The sequence below is a fragment of the Mustela lutreola genome, chromosome 4 (genome assembly GCF_030435805.1).
Source record: "Mustela lutreola isolate mMusLut2 chromosome 4, mMusLut2.pri, whole genome shotgun sequence".
In the NCBI taxonomy this organism is placed as follows: Eukaryota; Metazoa; Chordata; class Mammalia; order Carnivora; family Mustelidae; genus Mustela; species Mustela lutreola.
Genome location: NC_081293.1, coordinates 31,525,916 through 31,545,776, shown reverse-complemented (window position 1 = coordinate 31,545,776; position 19,861 = coordinate 31,525,916). Strand labels below are relative to the sequence as shown.

The 19,861-nt window shown below is 47.1% G+C and overlaps 1 protein-coding gene across 12 annotated transcripts in view; it reads right to left on the bottom strand.

Moving 5' to 3' along the window:
- The window catches only part of BLNK (B cell linker), a 138,835-nt gene that overhangs the window by 33,326 nt on the left and 85,648 nt on the right, over positions 1-19,861 (bottom strand). For 8 of the 12 annotated variants that reach the window (XM_059169323.1, XM_059169327.1, XM_059169330.1 and 5 more), the window contains 6 exons: positions 19,291-19,331; positions 15,347-15,412; positions 14,991-15,147; positions 12,276-12,442; positions 6,396-6,477; positions 5,178-5,249 (listed from right to left, as the gene is read on the bottom strand). In XM_059169323.1, the coding sequence (XP_059025306.1) occupies positions 5,178-5,249; positions 6,396-6,477; positions 12,276-12,442; positions 14,991-15,147; positions 15,347-15,412; positions 19,291-19,331 (585 nt within the window). The remainder of the gene's footprint in view (positions 1-5,177; positions 5,250-6,395; positions 6,478-12,275; positions 12,443-14,990; positions 15,148-15,346; positions 15,413-19,290; positions 19,332-19,861) is intronic. The other 4 variants (XM_059169324.1, XM_059169329.1, XM_059169331.1 and 1 more) reach the window with 1 other exon arrangement.

Here is a 19,861-nt window from a genome sequence, read left to right as displayed (position 1 = left end):
ACAACCGGAGGCTGTTTGTTCACCTCTGAATTCTCAGGGCCTCGGCCCATTGCACAGATAGATAGGCAGACTGAGACAAATGAAAAGCTACTGCCCAAATCTCATCTTCCAAGTCAAAGAAGGGACCCAGCGGGCCTTGTCCAGTAACTCACTTTCCCACTGGCTACTTAAGACAGAAAGCAGACAATCATGAGGGAGGAACTGAGAGGCTGGTAGAGCTTCATGGCTGAGACAGAGCAGGCCTCGAGGGGGAGAGCCAGACACGATGCCAACTCCCCTCGGCGTCTCCTGCCTGCCTCCTCAGGCTGATGCTCACCTGCCTGGACATTACAGCTCTGTGAGCCAAAGGCTCTTTATTGAATTATATCAAACTGAATATATATTGTATTAAGAACCTACTACATTTCTAAGTCTACAATTCCTATTGGACCTACAGGGGATACTCTGTAAACAGAGGTTAGACCTACACTCAGTATGTCTTATTTTATTTTTTTTTATAAATTTTTTAAAAGATTTATTTGACAGACAGAGGTCACAAGTAGGCAGAGAGGCAGGCAGAGAGGGGGGAAGCAGGCTCCCTGCTGAGCAGAGAGCCGGATGCAGGGCTCAATTCCACGACCCCAGGATCACGATCTGAGCCGAAGGCAGAGGCTTTAACCCACTGAGCCACCCAGGTGCCCCTTATTTTAGTTTGCAAGATAAAGCACATATAAGTGAGCATGGAAGAAATAGTTACTAAGAATTTCTGAGAACCTGGTATGTGAAGAGCACCGTGTTAGGGGCTGTGGGAGAGCTCTGCCCTTTGGGATTTATAACCCGAGGACATGCACACGACATGCAACCGCATCTGACGGGACCACCTGTCCCAAACAAAAGAGAAGGGCCTCAAGAACAGTAAAAATTGAGGCCATAAAGCTCATTTTCCTGTACTTTATCAGAGAGAGGCCTTGAGGGCTTCACTCAGGGCCTATCCACTCGCCTTCTACATTCGGTTCTTACACGGGGCTGATTTCCGTGGATGCTCATAAGTTCGAAGAACAGCCAAGAGTGCCATGTCACCTCCACAGCACCCCGTGAAGGAACGGCCCCTCCACAGGACTCACACTTAGATGTTACCTGACCTTGATGTGACTTTGGAAAGCATTTTAGAAACATTTTGAAAAAGACACTATGTTGGGAATTTTTCATATTTTACGTGACGATCAACTGAAACGTCATCAGGAGTGTGCATCCAGCTGTGTTTCATCGGCCAGTGGACCAAACGGATGCTGTTCTTCACATTCTTAATACCTGCTTGACCCTATTAAAATACCCTTGGCTACTCACAGATTTTGATGGAAGATTTCAGGGAAGGGGGGAAAAAACCCACCCTTGTCTGAAAAATAAGGAAGTAGAAAGAAGGCCCAAGTCAGAATTTCCTCCCAGGGGTTTCCCCTTTTTTTCAATGCTATGGGCTCATCTGGCCTGGGTACGTTGTTGTTGTCATATTTACTGCCTGACTTCACTCCTAAGCTTCCCCTTCCCTTCATATCTCCCGTCTGCCACCATGTTCCTTCCCCCTTCCTTGCCCATAAATCACTTCTGTGATCGGGGGTTGGGGCGGGGAGCATGCCGTTCTATTCTGAGAAGGTAATCCAAGCACAGGTGGAAAACCCATGGTTTCTCATCAGGAAGATGAGGTTCTAGGTATTTCTTTGCCCACCAAACTGGCTGGGTGGCTTCTTACAAGCCACTGAACCCTCTCTGTGAAATGGGGACACAACCATCTACTTCACCTAACTCAGAGTTCCTGTTGCAGGACAACAGGAGAAGTTTGAAAATGTAAAGAATTAGCTAAAATAAGCTAACATTACTGGAAAGGGACTGAAAGTATTTGAGGTTAAAAACATTATGTTAAGTGAGGGCGCCTGGCTGGCTCAGTTGGTTAAGCAATTGCCTTCGGCTCAGGTCATGATCCTGGAGTGCCAGGAGAGAGTCCTGCGTTGGGCTTCCCGCTTAGCTGGGAGTCTACTTCTCCCTCTGACCCTCTCCCCTCTCATGCTCTCTCTCTCTCAAGTAAATAAATAAAATCTTAAAAAAAAAAAAAAAAAACCCACAACATTATGCTAAGTGAAAGGAGCCAGATGGAGAAGGCTTAATACTGTATGCCTCCATCTATATGAGGTTCCAGAAAAGGCAAATCTATAGCAACAAGAAGCAGATCAGTGGTTGCCTGGGGCTGCGGGTGGAAGAATATTCACCAAAAACAGGCGCAAAGGATCTTTGGGAGTTGGGGTGGGGATGGAAATTTTCTAAAACTGGATTGTAGTGATGGTGAAAAAACTCTGTAAATGTAATGATTTATAAAAAAAAAAACAAACAAAAAACAAAAAACTGCATTATATATGTAAAATGAGTGTGCTTCACAATATGTAAATTATAACCCATAAAGCATCTCGGTAAATGAGATTATCGCTATTTATGTTTTAGCATCTTATCAACAACCACTGTGTCTCCAGGTGCCGAGCTCTGTGCCAGGTACTTTGAATGTGCCATCTCGAAGCGTCACCTAACATCCCGTGGAAGGAGCAGAGGCTCAGAGAGGTTAAATGGCAGGGCTAGGGTTGAAGAGCAAGGCTAGCTGAGCTGAAAGCCAGGTGGACACTTCCTCTCCAGCCAGTTCCTCCTAAAGTTACTCTGGGGTGTGATTTGGCAAGTCAGGTTCACTTGTTGTTTCTGCTTTATGTGGGGAAAGATTAGTGAAACAGAGAGGTGCTTTTGTGGATGCCCATGGAAAGATGGAGAAAGACTATCTTATCTCATAGGCTGGAGACCGTCTCTGCTGCTCTGGGCCAGAAGTTAGACCCAGTGGCATGACTGGGGTAGGACAACCTGGTCCCCTCTTTGTGACCAGGATCCTTGTTTTCTGGCAAAGCCAAATTCTTGGCCGGAATACTCCAAGGGAGAAATTGAGCATGTGATAAAGGGAGAGGTGTCCAAAAGCATAATAAAAGAGAAAAATCAGCTTTGTTTTAATTGTACTGAGCAAAAATGATGCTAATGTTGGCACTGCTGGTACTTACTTACCCAAGTTTCTCAACTAGGAAGATGACCTACTCTTTGTTTTTCATGGATCACCTCTCTTCAGTTTTACATATAGTGTTGGTGAGTTTCCTCATCCTTAACAATCTCAATGCTGGCACAGGAAGCCCTTGGGATTTCACTCTCTTCTAGCTGTTCTAGAAACTCTATTATTATTAGTGGGGCTTGCACACCAGCTGGAGTGTCCCTCCTCTCAAGGACTGTGTGAGCTCTAACCAAATAGAGATTTAATTTAACTACTTCAGAACAGTTCGGCTTATAGGTAAAATTCAACTTGCATATTAGCAGGGGATTGTAAATTCCCAAACTCCTCCCCTGTTTTAGGAAATGAGAGAAAACACTTTTTAAATGCTACCTCCTTAGAGGAAGTTCAGAAATCCCTGCCCTGTCTACACTCTTCTGACAAAAGCTACAAATAAATCAGCCAGGGGCTGCACAACTTTCTTCCAAATCACACTAAGAGATAAATCACCAAAACTTTTTAATCTTTTCAGTTTGTTTAGACCAGTGGTTCTTAACTGGAAGGATTTTGTACCTGCCCCTCCCCTCCCCCACCGCCCCAGGGGACATCTGGCAAAGTCTGGAGACATCTCTACTTATCCCTGCTGGGGAGGGGTCGGTATTGGCATCTAGGGGTCAGGGGAAGCCAAGGGTGCTGCTAAACATTGCAAGGGCACAGAAGCCAGCATGACAAAGAACCATCTAGTCCCAAAGGCCAGCTGTGCGGAGGTTGAGACACCCTGAGTTAGGGTAAAGCTCTAGGTGGAAAGAAAGACACAACTGTCCCCTGGGATGTGTCCAGGGCCCTCCGCCAGACTGGTCATGAATCAAGTCATGCCAAACAAAGGATTCAAAAAATGATGTGAAGAGCTATCACCTTAGGAGTGAGATTCCTATGTTTACTCAGCTTAATTCCCTCCCCTCCAAGGCCCAGGTGCAACTTTCTTCTCCATGTTTTTAGGAGACAAGAAAAGTAGAGAATACTCAGCCTGGACCCCTCCGGCTCTGGAGTCTGTGCGGTCCTGAGACTGCGCTTCTCCGTGTGGAGCACAGAGCAGAGGTGAGAGTGTCCCTGCACCTAATCCACTGTGAAATCCTTGGCAAGCACCTCAGGAGCCGTCAAGGAGCCAAAGCCACATCCATGAACCAGAGGCCGGTGCCATGGTGCGCTGCTCCGACAGACAGAAGCCTTGGCACTTTCCTGTCTATCTAGGCACTGTCTGCGTCTTTAAAGCCTAGATTAGGGTGGTGGCAACTAAAATGGAAAAGCAGATTCAGGGAAAGGACATAGCAGAGGCTTTGGGAAGAACACAGGCCCTCAGATACGTGGCCTGCTGGCTGACAGGCACAGAGGACTAGGCCTGGTCTATGGGGAGGGATGCCATGAATGCACTGAGCCTGAGGCCATGGGAATGTCAAGTTGTTCGGAAGAGAAATTAGGTCAAAGTTGGACACCAGAGAGTTATTGGCTTACACAAGTGAAACCGGAAGAACGGATGAAGCCCAAGGACATGAAAGATAATATTCTTTCTCTAGCACCTGCTGTGCCAGGCATTGCATGAAAGCTCTCCCATGCACAATTCCAGAATTCTCCTGTTGCAGGGCAGGGACTCTTATCTCCATGTACAGAGGAGAAAATCTGAAGAGTGGAGAGGCAAAGGGCAGGCCCAAAGTGGTACACCTGGCAACTGGGAGCACTGGGATTCCAACCCAGGTCTGTCTGCTCCAGAACTCAAGCTCTTCACCACCACATTATTCTGAAAGAAGAGTGGAGGACTGAGGATCAAGTGATATAGACCCCCACAGTCAGCTCAGGGGTAAAAGGAGGAGAAGCCAGCAAAATGCCCAGTGAGGTAGCAGGAAAACCAGGACTAGCTCACAGAGAGCTAAGTGGGGGTGGGAGGGGCCTTTTAACATAGGGGCCACCAGACAATGGAGGAGGAGGACAAGACTTTCTGTCACAATTTATTAAGAAATTCAGAAAGACAAGTGATTATTTCTTAATATTTGGTTTAAGTTGTTTCTCTTATTTGGAAAAGACTGAAAAACCAAGCCCCCAAACATAATCATTTCACCAAATCATGCGTGTACTTTACCTGAAGCTGTCCCTGGAGGAGAGGCTGGCTTTGAGGAGTTATTTGGCTTGACAGATCTGTTCACCATGGGAGCTTAAACACACAAACATACACATACATATAACAATCACAGATACAGTTCATTGTGGAAGATTCACACTTAGGGAAAAATGCACCATGGAAATGGGGGGACCAGGAAATTTGTAAAGAATGGGAAATACACTTAATAAATAGATAATCCATGATAAAAGACTTCTCAGAGGAAACATCTTTAGAACAAACATATTAATGATTGAAAGGATAATCAAATTATTTAAGATAGGGATTTTGTTAAAGTGAACACTGGCTTTGCAATTTTGGCAGCCAAACCGATGGTCTAGGAGATGAAAGAGGTTTTGTTTTCTTCAACAAGAGAAGACCAAATTCCCACCTCTCCTGCCATATGCAACACACAGCACTTCTCTTGCATTTTCTGGGGTTTTGGAGCGAGGAACAATGTAATATCTACTTATGGTTTCATGCTGATGGGTGGCAGAGGAGTTCAGGTGGGTCTCGAAGCTGCTGGTGCTATCTGGGGAGGCGGGAGAGGGCTGCCACTAATCAGCAGAGTAAAAACAGAGTATGACTGCTTCAGAGTCCAGTCCATGAGATGAGTAATGCCACTCAAAGAGGTGTCCTTTCTCCACAGTAACTCCATCCGGAATGAAATTGACCTACTCCACTCCCAGTCTGAGGGTACGTGGCACCGGCCTTCAGAAATCATTTGTCTTCCCATTTGTTATTCCACGAAGGGCTTACCAACAAAAAGTCTCCCTTCGCCTGAGACAGCATTACAATTCCATTGTCAGGACACAGAGCGCCTTTCGCTCTCTCACATCTTCCGCCCTCTGTGCACATCGTTCCTGTGCCATAGTTTTGAGGCCAACATGGTGGCCTCTGGCTCTGTGAGGATTAAGTTTTAAAGGAAATCCCTCCTAAGTGAGAACAGTTAAATAAGAACCTAGATGCTTTTGGAACTTGAGATGGTAGTATTAGAGCACGGGAGTGGGTGGAGGAAGAAGGGTGTGAATGAGATGAGTCTGTCAGGGATGGGTCAGAAGACTCCACCATGAAGGTGGTGGGTTAGCGGGGGGTGGGGGGTAGAATTTGTGCACCCCCTGCTGCTCCCTACCCAATAGTCTCTTGTGCCCCTCCCTCAACTGCTACAGCATTCAGATGCTTAAAACTACAAATTCTTGCCTTTTTCAGCTGGGAGTGAACAGTCTTCTGTGGGGTGAATGTAGTTCTCATCTTCATCATCCACAGGGACCACATAATCAACCTGGAAGAAGTACAGACGTGAATCAAGAGGAAGCTGTCCAATCCAGGCTTATAGTCTGGAAAGGAGTGTTTTGTTTTGTTTTTTAAAGATTTTATTTATTTATTAGATACACACACACACACACACATACACACACGGAGCGCACAAGCAGAGAGAGCAGAAGGCAGAGGGAGAAGCAGACTCTGCTGAGCAAGGAGCCTGATGTAGGGCTGATCCCAGGAGCCTGAGATCATGACCTGAGCTGAAAGCAGGTGCTTAACTGACTGAGCTACCCAGGTGCCCCAAGGAGTGGTTTTTTAAAATACCTTTTTTGAGATCGAATTAAGACACAATTAAATTCCTATGTGAAGTGTATAATTTGGTGGGTCTGGTACTCTCAGAGTGTGCAAGCATCACCACAGTCTAAGTTTAGAACATTTTTGTTACCCCAAAAAGGAGCCCAGTACCTTGAGTCACTCCTCATCTACCCCTTCCCCAGCCTAGTCAACCACTAATCTTCTCTAAGATTTGCCCAATCTGGGTGTTGCATAGAAATGGAATCACATAATACATAGTGACTTCTTTCATCTAGCATAATAATTTCAAGTTCAACCACAGAGCATGTCGGTATGTCATTCACTTGTGTGGACAAACAACATTCCCCGTCTATGAATGTACCGCGTTTTCTTGGTCTGTTCATCAGGTGGTAGACATTCGGGTTGTTCTCACTTTGGGGCTATCATGAACAATGGCGCCAGGGACATTCAGGTACATGTTTTTGTGTAGATGTAAATCTCTCTTGGGAATATACCTCGTGATGGAATTGCTGGGTCACATGGTAGCTTCCGTTTAAGTCTGAGGAACGGCCAAACTGTTGTTCCAAAGTGTCTGCTCCCTCTTCCATTCCTACCAGCAGCATACGAAGGCTCCAATTTCTCCACATCCTCACTGACACCTGCTATTGTTTGTCTTTTAAATATCACTATCCTGAGACAGGAAGTGGTGTCTAAGTATGGTTTTGATTTGCATTCCCCTGGTGGTTGATGATGTTAAGCATGTTTTTGTATGCTTCTTGGGCCTTCTTATATTTTCTTTAGAAAAAAGTCTATTTGACTTCTCCGCCCATTTTTAATTGGGTTGTCTTTTTTATTATTAGGTTGGAAGAATTCTTTCATGCTCTAGACAGAAACCTCTTATCAGATATATAATTTGTGAAACTTTTCTCCCATTCTGCAGGCTGTCTTCTTACATCTTTGGGGGTGTCGCTTGCAGCAAAAAATGTTTGACATTGTGAAGCCCATTTTAACTACTTTTTTAAAAAAAGATTTTATTTGTTTATTTGATAGACAAAGATCACAAGTAGGCAGAGAGGCAGGCAGAGAGAGAGAGGGGGAAACAGGCTCCCCCGTGAGCAGAGTGTCCGATGTGGGGCTCGATCCCACAACCCTGTGATCACGACCGGAGCCGAAGGCAGAGACTTAACCTATTGAACCATCCAGGTGCCCCCCATTTTAACTACTTTTTAACAACAATTACTGTTGTTCCTTGGTTCCGTATCTAAAACACCCTTGTCTAATACAAGGTCACAGAGATTTATATGTTCATTCTCTTCTAAAATGTTATAGTTTTAGCTCTTACATTTAGATCTAGGATCTATTTTTGGCTAGTTTTTGTCTTTGGTGGGAGACGTGCCCACCCTCATATTTTTGCATGTGAATATACAGTTACCCTGGCACAATCTGTTTAAAAATGATTCTCTTCCCACTGAATAGTCTTGGCAACTTTGTCAATAATCAGTTGACCATAAATTGGGGGAGGAAGTGATTTTATATTGCTAGGAAGCAAAGGAGATAATCAGATTCCAAATGTGGTTTTTGCAACTCACCTTGGTGGGTAGGCCAGGTGGATTCTAGAGAAACAGAGCCCAAACATTTATTGAGCACTAATTGGCAAGTGCTCACCTGAGTACTTCCCATGTGTTATTTCACTCAATCCTTACAACAACCCAGTAAGGTAGGTGCTACTGTCAGCTCCATATTAAGATGAAGAATCTTGAAGAACCCAAGGCACAGAGAAGTGGAGTAGCTTGCTCACATCCTCATCGCAAAATGTAGAAGAGTTGGGGTTCAAGAGTCAGTTCAAGGATCCACACTCTCAGCCACTACATTCTAGGACCTTCTTGCCTTCCCCTTCTCTTTCTATCTTATTTCTACCTCCCTTCATTTAATTCCTATTTCTCATCTCTTTCTTTACCTCCAAACCTGGCCTCTGTGACCTTGGATAAGTTTTCAACCCCTTTGCACCTCATCTGTACCATTTCCTTATCTGTAAAATGGGGATGGCAGTACCTATTTCATAGGGTTCTTGGGAGGGCTTAATGGGATAAACACAAATCCTCAGAACATCAATTGATTCCCAGTACCCATCAAGTGCCCACCATGCTTGTCCCTACAGCACAGATGCTCCTTCCTCTTAGGTGCTGCTCCTTCCCCAACTCTCTGGTTAGTCTATACCCCCATACTTTTCCTAGAACCTGTACAGCAGAGCTAAATATTTTTAGTTATTTATGCTTGTCTTGATTTCTTCTTTTTCTATCTAATGGTTCCGCAAGATCTTAATGTTGGCCTATTTTTTTTTTCTTTTTTAACCTCTTTCTTATCTTGACTGCCCATCTGCCCATTCCAGAATGCAGCCTCCTCCATACTTCTCCTTTCCCACTGGTACAGACTTGCCTGAGCCACCTCCACAAGGCTGCTATTAGCAAAACTCTGCCTCTCATCATGGGGGTCCACTCTTAGCTCTTCACAGAAATGGAGAGCCTTATATAACACACTGTATTCATTTGTATTCTGTGTCTGAATTTATAACTTCATACAGATTTGCCAAATGCTGAAAGAATTCACAAAAAGCCCCTAACAGCCGGTCCCCGTGTCCTTTTTCCTACTCAGCTTCTTCCTGCCAGCCCCTTCTTACCCCAAAAGGTCAGCATCACCTCTCAGACAGACAGAGAGGACTGGCCAACAATCCTTTTTCTGTCAGCTGACTTTCTGACTTAAACTAGCACTAGAGTAGAAGTCATACAGGAAACCACTTATGGAGGCAGGCAGGGAACAGCTTTAGGGACAAATGCAGAGGAAGGCTTTGTGCACATCTCATATGAGTGGAAGGGACTATGACCAGTGCAAATAAAAGTCAGGGATTCACAGCTAAGCTGGAGGGTTGCCATGAGGCTCAGCTGCTTTGAGGCCAGGATGGCCCTGTATTGCCAGCCTTTCTGTTTTCAGAAGCAACTAGAAAATGGGATTTTGTAAAGAATCTAGAATATGCTAGGAAGGAACATATGACACACCAAATCTTCCGTGTATGAGGCACTGTATTTAGTGTTTTATATATATGTTCTCTTACTAAATCCTTAAAAATAACCTGAAGAGATTAAAAACTGAGGCTCAGAGAGGTTATCTGGCTTGCCCAAAGTCACACAGCTAGTAAGGGTCAAAGTGGGATTTTGGGCCTAAACGCTCCCTCTATCTCATTTAAGTTTCTCTTTTCCATCTCCTGCTGGCCTACAAATTATATTAAGGTGGAAATGTGGGTCATTTTACGACATATTTATATATTATAGGTTTTATCACCTTTGGCATTTAGAAACAAGTTATTTCTGGGGCACGTGGGTGGGTCAGCAGGTTAAGAGGCAGAAGACGTGAATAGACACTTCTCCAAAGACAACATACAAATGGCTAACAGACACATGAAAAAATATTCATCATCATTAGCTATCAGGGAGATTCAAATGAAAACCACATTGATACCACCTTACACCAGTTAGAATGGCCAAAATTAACAAGATAGTAAACAACATGTATTGGAGAGGGTGTGGAGAAAGGGGAACCCTCTTACACTGTTGGTGGGAATGCAAGCTGATGCAGCCACTTTGGAAAACATTGTGGAGATTCCTTAAGAAATTAAAAATAGAGATTCCCTATGACCCTGAAATTGCACTACTGGGTATTTACCCCAAAGATACTGATGTAGTGAAAAGACGGGCCATCTGTACCCCAATGTTCATAGCAGCAATGGCCACAGTCTCCAAACTGTGGAAAGAACCAAGATGCCCTTCAACGGGCAAACGGATAAAGAAGATATGGTCCATATACACTATGGAGTATTATGCCTCCATCAGAAAGGATGAAAACTTAACTTTTGAAGCAACATGGACGGGACTGGGAGAGATTATGCTAAGTGAAATAAGTCAAGCAGAGAGAGTCAATTATCATATGGTTTCACTTACTTGTGGAACAAAAGGATTAAGACGAAGGACATAGGGAGATGGAGAGGACAAATGAGTTGGGGGAAATTGGAGGGGGAGACAAACCTGAGAGACTGCAGACACTGAGAAACAAAATGAAGGTATTGTGGGGGGCGGTTGGGGGTTGGGTGAGTCTGGTGGTGGGTATTATGGAGGGCATGTATTGCATGGAGCACTGGATGTGGTGCATAAACAATGAATTCTGGAACACTAAAAAGAAATCAAATAAAATGAAAAAAAAAAAAAAAAAAAAAAGTCTGCTTTCAGCTGAGGTCATGATCCTGGGGTCCCCGGATAGAGCCCCATGTCTGGCTCCATGCTCAGCGGAGAGCCTGCTTTTCCCTCTCCCTCTGCCCTTCCCTCCCCCTCTTGTGCTCTCTCTCTCTCTCACACAAACAAACAAAATCTTAAAAAAAAAAACAAAAAACCCACAAGTTATTTCTTCAAAAGCTGCTGTAATATTATGTTCAGGGATGGTTTAAGAGTTGCCTTTATTGGGCACTTGGGTGGCTCAGTTGATTGGGCGGCTGCCTTAGGCTCGGGTTGTGATCCTGGAGCCCTGCTCAGCGGGGAGTCTGCTTCTTGCTCTGACCCTCCCCCTTCTCACATGATCCTCTCATTCTCCTTCCCTCAAGTAAATAAACAAAATCTGTAAAAGAAAAGGGGGGGGTCATCTTTATTGTTATTTTAATTCTGAGACCATTATATTTGTAGGCTTGTAATGGCTAAGTTTGAGGGCTTGCCTTATTTAAAATGCAAGTAAGGTACTAGGTATTAGGCCTCATCAGGCTTTCCTACAACAGTCTGAATGGGTTTTTCGTGCCTTTTCAAACAGGAGCTATTCCACAGGGAATGAGACCCATAAAACACAGGTGCTGACAGAGGGGAGATGACGAGATAAACCCAGAGTGGAGTACAGGACAGTCGGCTAGGATGGGTCCCTGGAGAGCAGGTGCTCAGGGAAAAGGGAGTGAGAAGCAAGAGGTGCCAAAGGGAAGTGAGGGGCCATGTTCCTCCACAGGCTGCGCAGGGCCTCCCTACCACTAGGGGTCTCCATATTTGTCCCATTGCACATCTCTATCTTGCAGGAGAAATGTGAAGTGGAGAGCAAAGAAGGTGGAGGAAAGAAAGCAAGGCAGAAAAGGAGTATAATGATAGGGAAATCCCTTACGGAGGAAGGAGAAAGTTCACAGGAAACCAAGGAGAGAGAGGGAGGCTAATAAGAGGTGCACAGATCCAGCACTGATATTACCCATACCCTCTGGAAATGAAAATGCTTAAAATAAGGCCATATATGCCTTCTTTGAGAGAAAAACCTCCTTTCTGTTTACCAGTGCAGAATTTGAGGGGTAGGTGGTTAGTCTTGGGCAGAGAGAGGGGCATGGAGGAGGCGGCCAGACCACCTGGGCTCCTGCCCTCATCTCTCCTCCCCCTTTCTCCGGCCCCTTCCCTCTCTGCCCTGCATACTGCTTTCCCCTTGGACTGGGAAGCCTTTGGGATAGATTTACGTTACCTCATCCTCAAGTTCTTTAGGTTTGGGTGGGACTTGAGGTTTCTGAAGAGAAGTCAGCGCCGGCAGAGTGGAGGCCACTCTGGCTCTTGCTTTTGCCGAAGGCCAGTCGGGCTTACTGGGAAGTGTCTTGCTGAAGGGCGGAGACTGCCTCTGGCTTGACCGATTGTCTTGAAAGGAACAACCACAAAGTGTAAGATGAAAGGGACTCTGGATCATTCCCTGGGCCAAAGTATGAAACCACCCGTGGCATCTCTGTAGTCACCAATGATTAATCTGAGCATTCCTTAGAAGTATATAATGACATTCAGGCAAAAAATCAGCTTCCCATTGACTAACATTATAAAAACCAAAAGAATGTCCTCATCAAAAACATCCTCCCAGGGGAGTGATGGAGACCCACTGGCTCAGGAGCGCCGACTGCCCAGCATGCTGCCCAGCAGAGTGGATGGAAGCCCATGGCAGCAGAGTGGCCTCAGAGGGTGTGCTCCTCGAAGCTTCACTCTGTTCTATGAACACTTAAGGACAGGGATGGACTCTCAATCCTCCTTACATGTTGGAACCACCTGGGGAACTTTATAAGAAAATGCCAAGGCCCGGGCCCCGCCCCAGACATACTAGCTTGAACTTGTGGGGAGGGTCCTGGCACTATAGGTCTCAAAGTTTCCCAGGTTATTCTAAGGTGTCTTCAGAGTTGCAACTACTCATCTGAGTGAACCTCCATGTTCTTCCCCTCAATGATTTCCCTCAGCTCATGGAGAGCCCGAGTTACCCCTTGTTGGGGACTGTGTCCTGAGCAGGTGTCAGGGAACCAGTGCAGGCTCCCAAGCTGAATGGCCCTGAGTTGGGTCCCCTGCTCTGCCTCTCACTGGCTGCACTTGTTTGGGCTGGTTATTTGTGGCTCAGCCTCTCCAGGACTCATATTCCTCATTTTTAAAGTGAGGAGGGTAATATCCACCTTAGAGGGATTTGGTAGGGAGTAGGAAGAAAGCAGTGAGGGCGGGGTGGGGGGAGCGGTGTGTCTGGGAGAGTGGATGCCTAACAAACAGGACCAATATACGGATGTGACATGGTGTGGGGGAGGGGGGCAAGACAACAGGGAGTCTGTGCAGTGGAATCTGAGCACAGACTCAGACCGACACATTGCAGGAAGATCTCAGCATAGGAATAACCTGGCGTGTCCCCATCCTGGGAACAGCCTAGGTGCTCACACTGGCTTCCGCACAACTACCCCCCTCCCCCACCATCCTTAGCTTCTTGCACCTGCTGTGCCACCTGTCACATCCCCACCTGTTCTCCCCCTGGGGCCGTTCCTGCCTTGCTGAAAGTATGGTTCACTTCCCGTTGGATGCCTCCTCGGAAGCCTCTTTCTGGGTGCTGGTGCTATGCTTAGGTCTAGGGCATCTGCTTTGCTGTGCCCATAACTCTGTCAGGTTTTCTAGTTTTACTGGCAGCTCCTGGAGTTTACTGGGTTTTTTAAATGTAAGACTGAAGCCCATCAGAAGCCACAAAACACAGAAGATAAGCTTTGAAGAGCATGGCCTTGAATGAGCTGCCACGCCACCCACATGGTAGTTTCCTAGCCTGTAACATGGGCCCACTGCAGCCGCTTCCTTCCCAGGGCTGTAATGTTTGAACAAGGTCACAAATACGGTGGGCTGTGTGCGAGGTGGAGCGGTGAAAGCATGGATGTTGGGGGCTGGGAAGCCCAGCATCCATCCTCGCCCTGCCACTTGCAAGCACTGGGCCCCATCAGTTCACTCTTCCTGACCTCACTTTCTTCCTTTGTAAAGTGAGGATGAATACCTCTTCCATAAGATTCCTGAGAGTGTGAAGTAGGCCACTACTGTAAATATAAAACTCTGGGAGTATGTCTGTCTTGCTTGCTGCTGAATGCTCAGGGCTCAGCATAGCTCTGGCACACAGTAGGTGCTCAGTAGGTGGATTGTGGCGTGAAGCAAGGGGCCATGCTTGGTGCCTTGTGAGGAGGCAGTTAATGACAATGATAACAGATGTGGAGCCCTTTACACATAGGGACATGGTACAAACGCTAGCATCACCCTCATCATCATGGACACGCTCTACCCCCCCCCACCCCTGCTGAGCTTTGTTACCCAGAACACAGGCTTCTCCTTGGGGGACATTAAAAACCACACTCAGGCCTGGAGGCTTCACGGGAGCTGTGCCCATTAACCTACAGCTAATTCCAGACTTAGAGCTCCTTACTCTCACTCTAAGCCCCCCGTTAAAAAGCCATAGTCTAATAGTCTATGCTCAGTGTGTGACCTGCCTGTGAGGGGATGGGCATGAGGAAGGAGGGGCAACAGCAGATACTGGGATCCTTGAAGATCACCCTTGTTCTGTACAGAAACCTCAAGAGAAATTCCAGAGCCTTGTGTGCAACAAGACGAAAAAGCAGTAAGACTGATCTCAGGGTTGATTTCTCATGGGGCTATCTGGAGACTATCTGGTGGTGGAAATAGTCATCAGGGTGTGTTCCTTTTATCTTTTATCTATTTTCAACATTGGCGATTTAGGAAGAGGACTTTTCCCCCCTTGAACAGGCAAGTTTTCCATTTGGGGCGCCATGGTTTCTGAGTGACCAGATGACCAGTGTGGGGTGGTGAGAGTGGGAGGCGCCCACCGACCTGCCAGGCTGCTTGTCTCCATTCCCCTGCCTGGCAGGCTGAGCGCCCAGGGTCTGGGGGGCTGCCTCACCTATGTACTCGCCCCTGGCGAAGGGCAGGGCTGGGTGGACGGTTCTTGTCTCCTGCTCGCCGGGTGGTGGCTCGTAACTGTCGTCCCCGGTTTCCTCAGCGGGCAGCACGTACATCTCTGAGTCCGAGTGCTCATCTGGGTGTTCATAGTCACTGTCCTGCAAGGGCAGACCCCAGGCTCAGTGCCCCATCCAGGCTCCATCATCAGCCCAGCTCTGGCTTTAGGAGGTGGGAGCTGCTCCCCCAGCATAGGGACCAGAGAGCGAGGCTTGGAAAGGTTGGCTAAGCAAGGCTGGGCAGCCATCAGAGGCAAAGCTGGGGTTGAGGCCAAGTCTTTCTGGCTCCAGAATTTATCACCTGAACCACTATCCTGGGGGAGCATGTGGGCCATTTAACAGGACGGGTGGCTGAAACTCTGTGTGTCTGCAAAGAAGAGCAGTCAGAGATAAAATACATTTTTTAGAGGACAGAAAAAGGACCCGATACAATATACTAGAATACAATAGAAGAGAATACAATATACTAGAATAGAATGACCAATAAGTTTCATTGGCCACGGATGCTGAGGGTTGAGGGAAAAGATCAATAAGGGGAGACACAGAGCATACAGATACCTTTGAGATGAGGTCTGTTTGTTTTTTAACAGGGTTGGTAAGCTGCAGGGGTGAGGCTTTTCATCTGACCCAGACTCCATTCTCTTCTTTTTTTTTTTTTTTAATATAAATTATATTTAAGTCTACATTGAAATTATCAAATATTGAATATTCAATGTATGTTGAAAATACACTGGCACAGTAACAGCTCAAAAGGATGTAAATAAAGTCTCCTTCCTGGCCTCTCAGTTCCTCCCCAGGGGCACCGCTCCTAGCTTCTCATGCTTTTGTTCAGAGATACCTTAGCTAGACGCCACACTTGCATGTATTCACATGCAGGAAACAGTTGATCCAGGATGGAAGAAGTCCTCTGCGCATGCTGCCTGACACCCTGCATTATCCGTGCAGGATTTGCCAGTGAATGCGCGGTGCACCTGCCTTCCGCTGGCCCCCTTCCCCTGCAGTCCTACACCGCCGCAGGTGTGGTGCCACAGGAGCCCCAAGTTGGTTCTACTGCTGTCTCCTCGGGGCAGAAGCAGGCCCAGCACGGGCAGGCCAGGAAGGCAGTGTGTTTACAATGAAGGATGCGAGAGGGAGTGCGAGCTGCTCCCCTGCTCCGTCTGTGGGGCAAGGGGGAAAGGGGAGGAGTGGGGTGAACAGCAGGAGGGGCACAGAGAAAGGCAGTTGAAAAGAGAGGTTTCCCCAAGGTGGTGGAGGAGCACTGGGAGGGAAGAGGAGGTCCTTGTCCTAAACCCAAAGAGTCAGGAAGGGAGAGGGAGGGGCGCGGTGAGAAAAGCCTTGTAGAGGGGGACTTTCCCAAACCCCTTTTTCGATAACAACAGATTGGAAGGCTCAGTAATCCTTCCTGACTGTGAATACGAAATTCGGTTGAATAGAATAATGGCAATTATCATTACTATCATAACCGACATTTGCATGCACTGCCTACCTCATGTATCCCTTACCACAATCCTATAAGAGTCTGTTTAAGCCCTCAGAGAAACTGAGGCATGAGGAGTGGAGTAGGAGAGGATACTCTGTGGTCTGTGCTCTGGAGAAGCCAGAGCTGTTCTTGAACAGCCGGCCTGGGAGGTGCCGTGAGAGTGAAAGAGTGGCCCATGGTGAGAGCCTGGCTTGACAAGGTTCCTTCCACAGAGCCTGAGGCCCCTGGGACTCACTCTCCTTACCCTTGTCAGTGACAGGACCCGATCCCTCTTGTTGTGACATTCCAGGGAGACATCAGTGAATGGGCTGAGAAAAGATTGCTTTAATAACCATCTGGAAAGTGAAAGAAACAGTAGGAACCCAGACGCACGTGCCTGGATGGGAGCTAGTTTGGGCCTCCTATTTTGGGTCTGTATCTGTGGAGCAGGCACAGGCCTTCCTAGACCTGATTACCTGGAGGCTGGGGAGCAGGGTGCATCTGGGGAGGACATGGAGGTCCTCACAGTCCCTTGGGCAGAGCACCCTGAATGAAAGAACCAGGCTGGCCAAGGAGGCAGAGAAGGTAGAGGAAGAGCGACTCCCTGTCAGACGCTCCTGGCAGCCCGATGCTGACGTGGGATGAAAAGTTTGAAGAAGGGAACGTGTAATCAGGCAAAAACTTTCTCATATTGTCCGTTCATTCATTCAATCAATCAGTTAATATTTATTGAGCACCTACTGTGTGCCAGCCATTGTGCTTGACTCTGGGCACAGTCCCTGCCTTCATAGAATTTTAGCAGGAGAAACCAGCAGTAAATAAATAGTGAATAACAGATAATAAGTACAATATCAACCGTAAAATAGCTGTCACTCATGACAGATTCACTTGAGGAAATGTTCAGGGTCCTGAGACAGAGAGCAATGGGAAAAGGGACTCTACCTCAGGTGCAGAAAAGGCCTTCCTGAGAAGGAGACAGTGAAGCCAAGCCTGAAGGACAAGAAGGAGCAGAACAAGTGAGGAAAGCTGGGGATGCTCTTTAGTTTCTCTTCTCTCCCCTTCTTCCTTCACCAGCCCAAGGTCCATGAGTCTGAAATCACTGAGCAGGCATGACCTTGACCTCTTGTTGTAGGACTAAAGGCAGACCTGCGCATCTGGGCCATAACAGACAAGGCCCTGCCAAGGGGATGCAAGGAAGGCTGGACAGGTCTGCAGGGGCCAGATCTTATCTGGCCTGGAGGCCACAGGCCTGGATTTTGTTCTGTGTACAATAGGAATCCAGTAAGGTCAAAATAATTGTGAAGGAAGGTTTACCCAATCCTTATGACAGCTGGGACTCTAACTTTGGTTGTTTGACTTTGGGACACAAGTCATCCCCTCCTCTCCAGGCTGATTTTATTTGTGTTTTCTAAGTCCCCACATGTGCTCTTTTTATCTAGGCAGGAAGCTCAATTTTCACTGCCTGTCTGTGGATGCAGACCAGCTCTCAAGTTTGCTTCAGCTGGGGTTAGGTGTGGGCCACCAGGAGGGGGCGCCGCTGCAGTGCTCTGAGGGCTCCACGGCTGCCAGACCCTGGGAGGAACTCCACACCCAAGGGACCTGCAGAAAGGCCTTTTCAGTTCCTCTTTCTACAGTTTTCTCTGCAGAAAGGAGAGAGGCAGAGAAGGGAGGCACTCCTGCCTCATAATACTCTGAATAACTCCAGGTGGTGAACCCGTGTGGAGTTGGGCTCCAACTCAGGGGACAGGAATCCTGAGCGCTTATTCCACTGGGCCACTGAGTAACTGAATGGCCACGGGGAAGTCCTTTTCATTTTCCTAGTCTTGGTGTTTCCTTATCTGTACACTGGGGTATGTGGCTGTGTGGAGGCCCTCTTGGATCCTGTCCAGATAAAACACACGTGGTGTGGAGCAGACTAGCATTCTGGATGAATTTGATATAAATGAGGAATAATTGTTTTGTAAAAAGTTCTTAGGATGTCTTGTCCCTCTAAAGCTTGACCCAAGAGAGAAGTGAGCCAGAGGCCCTGTGGGTTGCAGAGCCACTGTGAAGAGGGTGACGGCTGACTCTGACTCATCACCCTTTTGGGGTCACTCTGTTGTCCCCAGCATCTGCCATGGTCCTCTTGGTCACAAGAGGGCTTGGTCACAAGCCCCTTGGAGTCGAAAAGCCTGGCTTTGAGATTTGAGGGCCTGGGTTTGAACCTGGAAACTACAAGTCACTGAAACTCTCCATGCCTTAGTTTCATTCCCAGTAAAATGAACAGGGCTGATATTCAAAATGTTTGACAATGAGCATGGCTCAGATCCTGACCTAAGAGTGGCCAGGGGTCCCCTAATGTGCCAGGCATTCACTCTTTAGGGCTCCTAGATAAGTCCCAGGCAATGATGGGGCACTGGGGAATTCAGGGCAGAGACCTTTGTTAACTGATACAGAATTATTTTAAAACACTTCACATTTGTTTTGGCTGTGCTGGTGAGAACTCCAAACGGCAGCACTGAAGATGGGGATAAGAGTGCCTACACGTAGGGCTCTGGGGAGGATTAGGGGAGGTAATGTGGATGAAGCACTTAGCCTGGTACACGTTGGTGCCAGGTCAAGTCAGCCACTATGGGGTTCTTGCCGCCTTGTTTATCTGTTGGTGGCCCTTCCAGGTCAGCCATCTCCCTGCTGTGATGCACAGGTGACCAGCAGCATGTCCTTCAAAAACAAGCCCTTGCAAAGGTCTCCCACGGATCCCAGTGGAAACAACACCCTCCCTCCTGCTCCCAGGAACAAATACTCACAAAGTCATCAGACCACTGCTCCTCTTCATCAGCAGGGTTCTCTGCAATGGCATGTGGGAAGCAGAAGGAACAAGCGTAAATCTCAGCTGGCCAGCCCCACCGTGTCCACTACTAGCCTGCAGCTGCCTTCCTTGCCTTTGGGCTCCCTGGTCTTGTTCACTTGGCTTTGAACAGTTACTAGACTTATCTCGTGTTCATTCGCTTTCAACTCCTCTTTAGAAAAAAAAATCAGTTCTCAAATCATAAAGGTAAGTCCCACTGCGGCAGAGACATGGTACATCTGAACCTCATTTGTCTTTGTTAAGGAGCATTTTGGGGACTTTAGAATAACCCTGGAGACACCTGCAATTCATATCATGTTGCTTCTCAGGATTTCTATGAATCAGTACGCAGATGTAGTAGAAAGAGTACTGGAGAGGGAGTCACAATAGACCAAAATTCCCATGCAGGCTCTGCTCCTAACTAGTCAGAGAGCGATCAAGACAGCTAACTTCTCTGGGCCTCAATCTCAAGATCTGTAAGGTGACAGATCACTTCTGGGATTCTCTGTGGCCCTAAATTTCACTTTTTT